Consider the following 13,464-nt stretch of genomic DNA (forward strand, 5'->3'; position numbering starts at 1 on the left):
CAACAATTCAGTCAGACAGTTAAAGATGTATATTACCTCAGCTTTTCCTCAGTGAGTCATTTTCTAGGTAAGTACTTCTCTCAGCGTGTTTTTCCTTATGGACCTACTATGCGATGGCTTCAAAAAGTTCACGGAAATGGAAAGTATAAGTTAATTTGGGTTCAAATATTTTTGAAAGGCATGCATAGATTTTATTATAACCATTTTCCATGACCTTTGTATGATATGTTATTTACATTTAATCATCATATATCTTTTTCTTTTTATTTTAGAGAGAGATTTTTACTATAGGGTGCACGTGCTCGCCAGAGAGACATACAGTTAGAAATCACTCCCCAGAGGGATGGCCACGCCACAATCCCTTCTCTTGGCAAGAGAAGAATGGTGTGAGTTTTAAGTTGCCAGGTCCAGGATTCAAATCATGGTTGACTACCTGGGAGTCCAGGAACATAGCCATTACGCCACCTGCTGGTCCCTAACCACTGTCTCTCCTTAGAGTTAAAATACGGCACTCCAGAGCACGCATGCAGGGAGGGCAGAGTCAGATCCAGCTGTAGGCGGCGTCAACAGATAAGTTTCCGTTCTGTGTCTGTCACGTGCGGCTCAGGGAAAATGCTCATTCCTTTTCAGATGTAAAACTGACCGGACAAATCTCTCTCGGTCTCGCGTTCTCTCTGCTGATCACTTCCTAAATGTTCATCCCTTTTCAGATGTATAACTGACCAGACAAATCCCTCTTGGTCATGCGCTCTCTGCTGATCACTTCCTAAATGCTCATTCCTTTTCGGATGTATAACTGACCACACAAATCCCTCTCATCGCGTTCTCTCTGCTGATCACTTCCTGTGCAGAAAGCTTTTAGTGTGATATCATCGCATTTGCCTTGTTTTACTGGGGAGCACGTTTTTGAAATCTTATTTTTTAAACTGTTTGCGAAGACCAATATCTTGACGCATTTTCCCTTTGTTTTGTTGCGGTGATTTCATGGTTTGGGGTCTTACGTTTACGTCTTTAATCTGTTGCGAGTTACTCGTTTCTTTTTACGTGCTGAGAGACTCGGTCTAGGTTCATTATTTCGCGGGTGGTCATCTAACTTTCCCGGCCCCATTTATCGGAGAGACTGGGCGATAGCCAGGTAATGTTGGACCTGTGCCAGAAATGAGCCAGTTGCATGTGGGTGGGCTTACCCCTGGGTTCCCCGTGCTCCAGGTCTGTCTAACAGCCTTTGGAACCTGAGGTCAAATGTATCACAACTCTTCTGCGAGATGTCCCTGGAGACACCTAGTGGGGGGCACGGGGCTAGTCATATCCTTTTGTATCGCTTATTTTGTAATATTAGCTTGCTTATTTACATTTAATTGTCATAAATATTCACGGCATGCCATACGTTTTCTCTCTTATTTCTTTAAGAGAGATTTTTGCTATAGGGCATGTATGCTTGCCGGAGAGACAGAGGGACAGCAAGAAAGCAGCCCGAGACTGGCCACACCACTGTCCCCTTTTCCATTCTCCTCTTGGGATCTCCAGCACCCACACACATGCAGCAGGCATGAGTCCCAGGCTGCCAGGTCTGGGACTCAAACTGCGGTCGGCTGCATGGGAGTCCAGCGATGTGACCGTTATGCACCTGCTGGCCCCATGGCATGGTTCTTCAGAGCATGCGTGCAGTGTGTGATGGTCAGATCAAGACTATTACTGTCTGCATTGTTTGCTTTGGGATCTTACATTTAAGTCTCTCATCCATTTCGAGGTATTGGCTAAGTTATCTTATGGCTAATAACTCTTCCTTCCTTGGCTCCACTAATAAACCTCAAAGCTCTACCGTGCCTTTAGGCGGTTGGCACTCCTCCCTGGCATCCGAGTTAGCGGAAACTACATCTCTGTTCGCTGCCGTCGACTTCACCTTGTTACCGTAGCTGGCTGGGTACACCTAAAGCAGGCATGTGTGGTATGGGTCATTCTGAGCCGCGTGTGCCGAGACTAACGCTGTACTCCTCTTCCCCAGGTTTCTCTCACCCCTTATTCCTTGAGGGTGCCCCCAGCCCCCTTGGAGAGGTGTGACCTCCTTCTCCTGGGAAGGATGGCTGAATCTTTTTTTTCTGACTTTGGCTTGTTGTGGTACCTGGAGGAGCTCAGAAAGGAAGAGTTTTGGAAATTCAAGGAGCTCCTCAAGCAAGAACCTCTGAAATTTGAACTTAGGCCGATGCCCTGGACTGAGCTGAAGAAGGCTTCAAAGGGAGACCTGGCCCAGCTGCTGGAGAAGCACTACCCGGCAGAGCAGGCGTGGGCGGTGACGCTGAGCCTGTTTCTACAGCTCGGTCGCAGAGATCTCTGGACAAAGGCACAGGACGAGATCAGAAGTAAGTGCAGGATGGAGGGATGGGGGCCCAGGGCTTAGGTTGGTTTTCTGGGAGCATCTAAGAACGAGGGTGGTGTCACTGTAGTGAGAGCCACCCCTCCATCAGTGGGCCCTGGAGGTGATAGAAGATTGCACGTCCCACTGGTCCTCTGTGGCTGGCAGTGGACTGGGCACAGGGGTGCCCCACACCTACCACCCTTCCTGGGCGCGTGCCCCTGCCCGCCCCATGCTGCTTCACTTCCATCACAGGTGAGGACCCGAGAGGAGCGTCTCAGTTTGGAGTTTTATCTAAAATTCGAAAATTCAGATTATGAATAGTATTTTCATTCTTCTCCCTTCCCCAACTCTCTTTACTACTTAGATAAACTTTGCATAAAATATGCATTTTCGGGACCAGCAGTTAGTGTAATGGCTACATTGCTGCACTCCCACGTAGTCGACCGTGGTTCAAGTCCCGGACCCGGTGACTTAAACTCACGCCGGGCACGTGTGTGTGCGTGCCCAAGATCCCAAGAGGAGAATGGAGGAGAAAGGATTGCGGCGTGGCCATCCTCTCTGGAGGGCGATTTCTCGCTTTCTATCTCTCTGTGTCTCTCTGTCTGGTGAGCCCATGCACCCTATAGTGAAAAACCTCTGCAAAAAAAAAAAATGCATTTTCTGACTGTCGACACACCTGGGAAGCACCTTCAGCCTCTTGCTAACCAGACGCCCCCCCCCCCTGCTGCGGGGCCTGCTGCTGGATGCATGGTGCAGACCTTGTCCCTGCTGGTAATGGTCTTCGCTCCCCTGATCCGCTGGTTTGAACATGGAAGGTGTGAGTGAAGGCGGGCGGGAAGAAGGATGGTTCGGGAAGCGTTTCTCACATGAACTGCGGGCGGCATGTTGTAAGAAATAGCCTGGACCCGTGATTCCCAGGCCCACAGGGACACTCGGCCCAACGCTGGGTTTTCGGAAACGTCTTGACGCGTTTTTTCTGTGACTCACGACTTTTCTGGCAGCCCAGTGTCTCTTCATCATTCCATAGTAGCCGAGCCACATAAATCTCAACACTTTTTTCTTTTTTTGAGAAATTTCTGCCGTTTCTGGAGAGACAGAAAGAGACAGAAAGTGAGAAATCAGTTCCCGGGGGGATGGCCACGCCACAATTCCTTCCCCATTCTCCTCTCAGGATTTTGGGCACGCACGCCCATGTGCCTGGCATGAGTTTCAAGCCTCTAGATCTGGGACTCAAACCGTAGGCAGTCAGGAGGGGGTCCAGCACCTTACACGCCGCGCCACTGCTGGCCCTCTCCCCCCTTTCTTGTAAGCAGGAAGTAAGTAACTATAGTGGGTGCTGGAGACGTGGCAGGTGCAGGACCCACAGCGACCTTCTCAGCCTTGTTTCCGCGGACCCTCAGCGTGGGTGGCGCGTGGGGAGATGCCACCCAGCTTCCGAGCGCCCACACTGACGTAGCCCCGACGCTGCAGCAGGCTCCCTCTGTCGGCCAGGCGCTGCGTGGTCCTGGCGGGCCTCCCTCATGGGCCCGGTTACGCAGAGACACGCACGTCTTTGCACGCGCGCTCGTTCTAAGGGGGAGCAAAGAGTACGCGTATTTTTAACCACCTCGTGTTCTGTTCCCGCTAACCCAGATAGACTAAACCCGTACAGAAAGCACGTGAAGGAGAAATTCCGACTCGTGTGGGAGAAGGAAATCCGTCTGCAAGTGCCCGAGCATTTCTACAGAGAAACCACCAGGAGCGCGCGGGAGGCGTTGGCAGACGCGTTCGCCGCCGGGCCCGCCACTGTGGTGCTCAGAGGCCCCGAAGGAAGTGGGAAGACAACGCTTTTAAGAAAAGTGATGTTGGAGTGGGCCGAAGGAAACTTCTGGAAGGACAGATTCACGTTCGTTTTCTTCCTCAACGTCTGTGAAATGAGCTGCAGGGCGGAGACCAGCTTAGTGGAGCTCATCTCCAAGGACTGGCCCGAGGCCCCAGCGGCCATGGAGGACACGTTCTCCCAGCCAGAGAGAATCCTGTTCGTCATGGATAGCTTCGAGGCCCTGAAATGGGACCTGGCGTTGAAGGGTCACTCGTGCAGCGACTGGCGACAGCGCCGGCCGGCCCAGGTCATCCTGGGCAGCTTGTTGCAGAAACAGCTGCTTGCCGAGTCCTGTCTGCTCCTTGCGCTCGGGAAAGGGGGCGTGCAGAAGTACGGCCTCCTGCTGCGGGACCCTCAGCACATCCTTCTGTCTGGGTTCTCTGAGCGTGAGAGGAAGTCGTACTTTTCTCATTTCTTCTGTGAGAAGAACAAAGCCTTGAAGGCCTTCGGTTTTGCAAGAGATACTAGGCCACTGCTCACCTTGTGCCAGAACCCCCTCGTATGCTGGTTGGTGTGTACCTGCATAAAGTGTCAGCTGGAGACGGGGCCAGACCTCAGCATCTCCTCCCAAAATATGAGCGCGCTGTATGTGTCCTTCCTGACAAGCGTGTTGAAAGCGGGAGCTGAGAGCCGGCCGCCGAGACAGAGCCGAGCCCGACTGACGAGCCTGTGCGCGCTGGCCGCGAGGGGATGTGGACCCAGACGTTTGTGTTTGGCCGTGAGGAGCTCCGGAGGAAGGGCATGTCCAACTCTGACGTCTCACTGTGGGTGGCTGCGAGACTTCTTCAGAGGAGCGGGGAGCACTTCATCTTCAAGCACGTGTGTATCCAAGAGTTTTGTGCTGCCGTGTTCTACCTGCTCCAGCGACCCAGAGACAGTCCCCACCTGGCCATTGGAAGTGTGACCCAGCTCGTAACGGCGTGGGTGGCCAATGTCCAGACGCATTTGTCCCGGCTGGGAGTGTTTGTGTTTGGAATCTCAACGGAAGAAGTCATCGGCCAGCTGGAGACATCTTTTGGTTTTCTTCTGTCCAGAGACATAAAGCAGGAGATTACCGCGTGTGTTCAAAGTCTAAGCCATTGCAAAACCGATCAGGAAGTCGTAAGTTTCAATGAACTGTTCAATGGTTTATTTGAAACCCAGGATGAAGAATTCGTAGCACATGTGATGAATTTCTTCGAAGAAGTTTCCACTTACATTGGTGACGTGGGACAGCTGCTAGTGTCTTCGTACTGCCTGAAACTTTGCCAGAATTTGAAGAAACTTCACCTGTGCATAGACGATGTGTTCTCAGACGATTCTGGATCCGTTGCAGAGTGAGTTCACATTATTACCCTGTACACGCGCTCACACGCACACGCACACGCACCCAGCTCATACAGGGGGAGAATCTATCTGCGTGCTTGGGGTCAGAAGTGTTTTGGATTTGGACTTTTATTTTATTTTATAGATTTAAAAAATCTGCTGCTGCATCATGACATATCTTGGTGATGAGAGCCATATTTCAGAACATTCATTTAGGGTTCATTTACATATAATACACAGCCTGAGGGGGGTTCATAAATCCACTGCCCGAGGGGCCCCTCACACCCTCCACACGGCCTGGGGGCACATCAGGTCAGGTGTGGAATTTTTGTCCAGGGGAATTCTGTGCTCACGAGGTTCTGGGTTGGGGAGCATTTTGGACTTTGCATTTTGAATGCGGCCTGGTCTGTGGCGTGCGGCCTGCTCTCCTGAGCAGTGTGCTTTGTGGGTTTATTTTTGTGCTTCAGAGCATGGATGTCACATCAGGACGCTTCCTTCTGTGCCCCACGCTGCCGCCTGCTGGCGGGACCAGAGCAGCAGCACCGTGGACTTCACCTGTGTGGCGAGTTATCTGTTGGATCGCTGGAAAAGCCATGACGTATTTCTCTGGTTTTCTTTGCAAAAATGTGTCATGACTTTTCCGATACCCAGTACTTAAACTGAGCCAACGTGAGGTTGAAAGGCAAGCAGGATTTTTTTATGTTGCTTTTAGTTTTAGGTTTTTGACATAGTGTGGGTACACTTGCCAGACAGAGACAAAGCGAACAGTGCCCTGCACCCCCGCCCACAGGGGCGGCCTCCCACAGTCTCCTCCGTTCTCCTCCTGGGACTTGGGGCATGTACATGTGCCACATGATGTTTCCGCTGCCTGCCTGGACTCCGCGGTGCCCTGCCGCCTCGGCCGCCGCGCCGCCGCTGGCCCAGGCACCCCCTTACCCTCTGTCTTGACCGTTCGCTGGGCTCCTCCCTGTTCGGGCCTGGCGTGGGCTCTGAGGGCTGTGGGCGCGGTGGTCTGCCTGTTGTGAGGATGTCTTCGTTCCCACAGCGACAGCGAGAAGCTCCTCTATTGGCAAGACCTTTGCTCAGTGTTCCGCACCTGCAAGGGCTTGGAAATGCTGGACTTGGACAACTGCAGCCTCGACGGGGCCTCCACCGCAGTCCTTCGTGAAGCGCTGGCCCGGCCCGATTGTAAACTGCAGAGCCTCCTGTGAGTTTGCGGCTGAGCTGTCCTGTCCGTAGTTTCCTTCTCTGTACTCTGGACTCTCGGAGGAGACCCGTGTGCAGACACAGGGCTGTGACCCCGTGTGCAGCGAGTAACACGTGAGACAAAATCTCGCGGGAGAGCCAACAGGCAGCAGTCCGGGACAGGGCAGGGGCGCGTGTGCTCACATGCAGACAGATCGGAGAGAGATGCTCCCAGGTAGAGAGGGGCGAAGAGTGCTGAGAGGCCAGGAGCTTACACGTGGGCCGGAGGACAGAGTCAGGACAAGCAAAGAGAAGACACGCATTTCTAGAGCATTTCTAGAGCATTTCTTTAGGAGAGCTGCCACTTTCTGGGCTATGTTTGCTCTTCATCCCCATAACAATTTTTTTTTTTTTTGAGAGCTTTTCACTATAGGGCACGTGCGCTCGCCAGACAGACAGAGAGAGACAGAGACAGAAAGCGAGAAATCACCCCCCAGGTGGGGTGGTCACACTGCAATCCCTTCTCCTCCATTCTCCTCTCGGGATCTTGGGCACGCATGCACACGCGCCTGGCGTGAGTTTTAAGCCACCGGGTCCGGGACGCGAACCGCGGTCGACTACGTGGGAGTCCAGTGACATAGCCATTACGCTAACTGCTGGTTCCCATTCCCATAACAATTTTATGATCGTCTTTATACACAAGGGTAGCGGGGGGGGGGGGGGGGGGGAGCATGCCTGATATTTTCGTTATTTTGTTTTTTCTGGCTATTTTCTTCACTCCCAAGAGTTTGCTGCTTGATTTGAAGTCTTGCTTCAGCTTCAGATCGCTTCTTCATGGGAGACTTACTTTTATGTTATTTTTAAATAATAACATTTTAAAAATCCCTCCTAAAGTTTACTTAATCACTCTACACCTTTACGGCGTAAGCATGGTTTTCCCAGTGCGGATACAGTGTATCAGTCAAAGACGTCCGTGTGTGTTGCCATCCACAGCTACCTTTCATCTCTGTCCTCGTCAGTGTTTGCTTTGTCCCTGTAACCTCATCCCCTGCCTCCCACCCGCCCTCCTGTACTGTCTCTAGGCTCCACAGCTGCCCTCCACATGGACTCCTGCACCTCGGAGGCTCTCTGTGCTCCCAAAGCAGCACTTGCTTTTATCTATGACAGTTATAGCGCATTAAATACTGGCCGGTCGGGAATCAGCAGTTAGCGTAATGGCTATGTCGCTGGACTCCCATGTAGTCCACCACGGTTCACGTCCTGGACCCGGTGGCTTAAAACTCACGCCAGGCGCGTATGCGTGCATGCCCAAGATCCCGAGAGGAGAATGGAGGAGAAGGGATTGCAGTGTGACCATCCCCCCTGGGGGGTGATTTCTCGCTTTCTATCTCTCTGTCTCTCTCTGTCTGTCTGGCGAGCGCACGCACCCTATAGCGAAAACCTCTCAAAAAAAAAAAACAATACTGGCCGGTCGTGCAGGGTAGTAGGCACTGCGGGGGCAGGTGCGCGGCCGCCGTGCCTGCGGACACCTGCTTGCTGGATTGACTCCGGACCATTGACTCGGCACTTGGAGTGGGGAGCATCCTGCTGCCCTGTGAGAGTAGCACGCCATTCCTGAAGTGTCTGTGCAGTGCTTCGTGCTGAGTGCGTGGTTTCTCCACACGCTCGCAGGGTGCCGGTGTGACCAGCCTGCGACAGACCTGTGCACAGTGTCTCCAGTGAGCTTCCGGGCAGGCGGCGTTTCGCATGTGCTGTCAGTTTCTTGCTGGGGGCACAGATTCTGTCCTGGTAACCCCGCAGGGAGAGGACTTTGGGAAGTTCGTGCCTGGTCCCTCTGGGTGCCCCGTGTGCCTTCCCCTCTGCCGAGAACCTGTGTGCCCTCACACTGGAGTAAATCGAGCCAGGGACACCACGTGCCCAACTCATGGGCCCTCTTGCCAGGGCAGCAGAGCCAGGGCGACCTTGGGGCGCAGTGTTCCTCTGCTGATTAAAGCACCATGATGGGAAGACAGCATTGCCAGATCCCAGCACCTCACAAAACACAACGCTTTGTAGGAGCTCATAAATGCCTGCTGAGTGCCCTGAAAGCAGCTCCCTCGTGTCCTAAGGACGCTGACTTGGAGTGAATTGCTGCAGAGCCCACGCGGATAGTAAAGCCTGGGCCTCGCTGAGTTCCTTTTCCTTCTGGAAAACGTGTTCAAGTGGGGACTAGCTTGGTCACGGTGTATTCAGGCGTGAGCAGAAGTAGGACGGGTTCTGGGCGCTTTTGTGATTCAGTCGTGGCCACGGATTACAGATGTGGTAAGTGACAGCGTGAGGAGCGGGAATCGAACGTGCGCGGCCTTCCCGGGAACCTCGGGCTACGCGAAGTGTGCAAGAATGATTCGCTCTCACAGTGTAACTGTGAGACTAAATGATTGACATCACACCTAAAGGGCTTAGCTCAGGGCCTAGTAAGTATCATTAGATCCCTTTCAGGTTGGCCAAAGTCAAGATAGTGAGTTGGCTGTTTCTCTTCAGTAGTATCTCGTCATATGTCTTGGAATTGAGAAATGTTTTTCTTCCTCTTTCCTCTTCTGCACATGAGATTTCTATTTTTTATTTGAGAGAGAGATTTTTGCTATAGGGCGTGTGCGCTCGCCAGACAGACAGAGAGAGACAGAGAGACAGAAAGCGAGAAATCACCCCCCAGGGGGGATGGTCACGCTGCAATCCCTTCTCCTCCATTCTCCTCTCGGGATCTTGGGCATGCACGCACACACGCCCGGCGTGAGTTTTAAGCCACCGGGTCCAGGACGCGAACCGCAGTCGACTGCGTGGGAGTCCAGAGACATAGCCATTACGCCAACTGCTGGTCCCGACATATGAGATTTTTTAAAAATGTATTTGCTAAGGTGAATAAAAAATCAGAAGCCTGTGCCCATTCCTTCAACTTCAGTTCCAGTCTTCCTGCAGGTTTAGGGTTTAGGCAATGTGGGAGGCAAGTGGATTGGGATATATTGATCCATCTGCTATTCCTTGGGCTACAATTCCTAAGCAGGCCTAGGAGTCGATCTATTTCTGCCTCTCTACAGCCACCGTGCTTCCTCTGGAAACCATCGTCATCCACCTGGAGATTCTGGTCTATTTGCTTTAACACTTTTCCCCTCCACGGTGGAGGGAAAGGTCCACCTCAGGAAGAAGTAACAACGCGAGTAGTCAGACATCGGGGCGTCAGCTCTTCCGTCAGCCTGGCTCCTTTGCACGAGGTCGAGGACCCTTCAGTGGAGGTGGTTCTTGGTTTCACCTTCATCTTTGTGATTTTTATCCCCTGCCGTGCTGTCCGCTAACACAGCGTTTCCTGCGGGCCTGGCTGTGAGCCGGAATGTGTTCAGCAGCTGGTGGCCTGGGGCGTGTCCTGACCGATCTCCTGCCACGCCCACATCTCACAGGCAGCTCTGGACCTCAGGGCGCTTCCTGTTCACGGTTCGCTGGGTCGGCCTCTCCCACAGAGTCCTTGCCGTCACCAGCCCCTCGCCTGCTCCATCTCCGGCAGGAAGCCCCTCGAGCCGGCTCGCACGTGTAGGGGACCCCTCCGTGGTAATTCTCAAATGCCCCCTGGCCGACACGTCTCTTTCGTCTCTTCTCGTCTGTCTTTTGTTTCTGCCCTACTCATAATTCCCATTCTAGTTTCTGAGCCTGGCAGGATATTTACTTTGATAAATACTTCATTATTTCTGGGTTGTTAGGAGAGAAATCAGTTTACTCAGGTTTGCTCTTGTGATGCCAGGATCACCTATGCCACCTGTCATGTGTCAAGTACTTACATTTATCTATATGATTAAATAAATACATAAAACCTGCTTTATAAATGCATGTATTTGCGTATGTATGTGTGCTAATTCCTTTTTTTTTTTTTTGTAGAAGTTTTTGCCTTAGGGCATGTGCTCTCTCCAGAGAGAGAGAGAGAAAGAGAGACAGACAGAGAGAGTGAGAAATCACCCCCAGGGGCATGGCCACACCGTAATCCCTTCTCTTCTTTTCCCTTCCCAGATCTTGAGCACGCATGCACACACACCCAACATGAGTTTCAAGTCACCAGGTCTGGGACACGCACTGCAGTTGGCCATGTGGAAGCTCAGCGAGGTACTGCTATGCCATCTGCTGGTCCTGCTAATGTCTTAGTTAATGTAACAGTATTTTTTCATGAAGAAATTTGCTGAAACTTGCAAAAATAGTAGGAAGTAAAAACATCTTTTCTGAGTTTCTTTAGTTACGGAGCCTAAGTCTTTACTCACTATATAAATTGTCTTCTTTTAAAAAAATAACGAGGGACCAGCAGTTAGCATAATGGCTATGTCGCTGGACTCCCATGTAGTTGACTTCGGTTCTAGCCCTGGACCCGGGGCTTAAACTCAGGCCAGGCGCATGTGCGTGCGTGCCCAAGACCCCGAGAGAAGAATGGAGGAGAAGGAATTGCGGCGTGGCCATCCCCCGGGGGGAGGGGTGATTTATCGCTTTCTGTCTCTCTGTCTCTCTCTGTCTTTCTGGTGAGTGCACGCGCCCCATAGCAAAAACCTCTCCGATAATAATAATAATAACGAGACTTTTAGTTTTTAAATAGAAATGGGCCCTTTGCTCAGAGCACACAGTCTTGCTTGGAGCATTAGTTCAAATATGTCTGTCAGGCACCAGGCCGGATCTCAGAAGGGAGGGAGGGACAGACGCCGTTTGTCCCTGTCCTCGTGGGGCTCGGAGTTTAACCCGGGACGAGCCTGGATGGCGTCCGTCACGTACGTACGGCACTACGTGCAGGTGGGGGTCTGGGGAGAAGCAGGGTCAGAGCAGCCCGAGCCCTGGGCCTGCAGTGTCTGGAAATCTCTGTGAGAAGTAAGGGGCGGGCCAGGGCGACCAGGACCCCGGGCAGTGTGGCGAGGCCGGGCGGGCAGAAGCAGCCTCGTGGGGCGTGCCTCTCACTCTCGTCCCCCTGCAGGTTGAACTTCATGTCCAGCTTTGGAAGTGGCGCAGACTTCTTCGAGGTGGTTCTTCATAGCCCTCACCTGAGACACCTGAACCTGTGTGGCACCAGCCTGTCCCGAGCTGGGCTCAGGCTGCTGTGTGAGACGCTGAAGCACCCCACGTGCAGCGTGCGCGAGCTGCTGTGAGTCTCGGGCCGTCGCGTCGGGCGCTGTTGGTCTCACCCCCCTCCAGTGTGGCATAGCCACTGGGCGGTGCCGTGTCGTCCTGGGAGGCCGCCGTGGGAGCCTCTCTCTCACGCCCTCTCCTGTCGCTCTCAGTCCCCCAGACCCCTTAGCAAGGTGAGGACGGGGCCGCAGGGCTCGCACTGCCTCTCCCCATCCTGGGCTTCGCTGCGACCACCTGTCATGGACACCCCACCTGGCACTTCTTGGCTCTGCCGTCAGCCAGCCTGTTAAAAGCAGAAGTCCATGTGGAGACGTAAAGCGGAAGCATGTTACCGATCACGCGTGTGGCCTCGCCTGGCAGTGGACAGCACTGTGCCGGGAGAGGAGACTCGCCGAAGTAATTTCTTCGCAAAAACTGGTCTGGGTGGCTGCGTCCGTGTCTTCTGGTTAAGGCAGGCACGTCCCACGTGGCACGTCCCACGCCAGCCCTGGACCTGGGGGCTTGAGAAACATGCTGGGTACGTGTGCACGTTGCCCGAAACCCCGAAAGGAGGGGGAGCGGAGGAGAAGGGACGGTGGGGCGGCCACGCTCCCGGGGGCCGGGGCCGCCGTCTCTCCCTCTGGCAAGTGCGTGTGCCATCTGGGAAAAAGAGGATAAAAAGAAAGAAGGAAGGAAAGAATCTGGCTGCCACAGGTGGTTTCCAGGTAGGACCGACCTACGTTTTCAGCACAGAGAACCAAGAGAAGGCCCTGAGGCAGTAACAGCCAAAACCGACCGACCACCAGGGACGCGCTGGCCTCCCCGGCTCACGGCTCTTACTCGCAGTGACCGCAGACATAACAGGCAGGCTTACCCATGGGGTCTTCAAAACACTGACGGAAAGTGTGTATTATCGGGACCAGCATATGGCGTAATGGTTATGTTGTTGGACTCCCCCATAGTCGACCGCAGTTTGAGTCCCAGACCTGGAGGCTTAAACTCATGCCATGCACGTGTGCATGCGTGCCTAAGATCCTGAGACGAGAGTGGAGGAGAAGGGATTGCGGCGTGGCCATCTCCCTTGTGAGTGACTGCTTGCCTTCTGTCTCTCTGTCTCTGTCTCTCCAGCAAGCGCATGCATCCTGTAGCCATCACGCCAACTGCTGGTCCCATGCACCCTATAGCAAATGTATCGAAAATAATTTTTTTTTTGTACATGCAAAGGTAGAAGAATCTCCCTACTGAATTTTGTCAGCTACCAGATAGAGGTTGTTTTTTCTTTTTTTGGAGAGGTTTTCGCTATAGGGCGTGTGCACTCGCCAGACAGAGAGACAGAGAGACAGAGAGCCAGAAGTCATCCCCCAGGGGGGATGGTCACGCCACAATCCCTTCTCGTCCATTCTCCTCTTGGGATCTTGGGCACGCACGCACACGCACCCGGTGTGAGTTTAAACCACTGTGTCCAGGACTCGAACTGCGGTCACCTACATGGGAGTCCAGTGACATAGCCGTTCCGCTAACTGCTGGTCCCCAGATAGAGATATCCTCAGGGATCCCAGAAACCCACTTTATACGTGTATGTAAAAGGTGCTGAGAGAGGCGCACCCTCGATGTGCCCCATGACGCTGCGTCCCGCCCCCGCGCCCTGCAGCTC

The 13,464-nt window shown here is 53.2% G+C and overlaps 1 protein-coding gene across 1 annotated transcript in view; it reads left to right on the forward strand.

The window, feature by feature from the left end:
* The first annotated feature begins 2,080 nt into the window (after window positions 1-2,080).
* Window positions 2,081-13,464, forward strand: part of LOC102468038 (NACHT, LRR and PYD domains-containing protein 9-like) — a 15,410-nt gene continuing 4,026 nt past the window's right edge. The window contains 5 exon segments of the mRNA XM_014583548.2: window positions 2,081-2,360; window positions 3,989-4,897; window positions 4,900-5,533; window positions 6,568-6,729; window positions 11,680-11,847. Of these exon segments, the coding sequence (XP_014439034.2) occupies window positions 2,081-2,360; window positions 3,989-4,897; window positions 4,900-5,533; window positions 6,568-6,729; window positions 11,680-11,847 (2,153 nt within the window).

The sequence above is a fragment of the Tupaia chinensis genome, unplaced genomic scaffold (assembly GCF_000334495.1).
Source record: "Tupaia chinensis unplaced genomic scaffold, TupChi_1.0 Scaffold144336_2, whole genome shotgun sequence".
NCBI classification, from domain to species: Eukaryota; Metazoa; Chordata; class Mammalia; order Scandentia; family Tupaiidae; genus Tupaia; species Tupaia belangeri.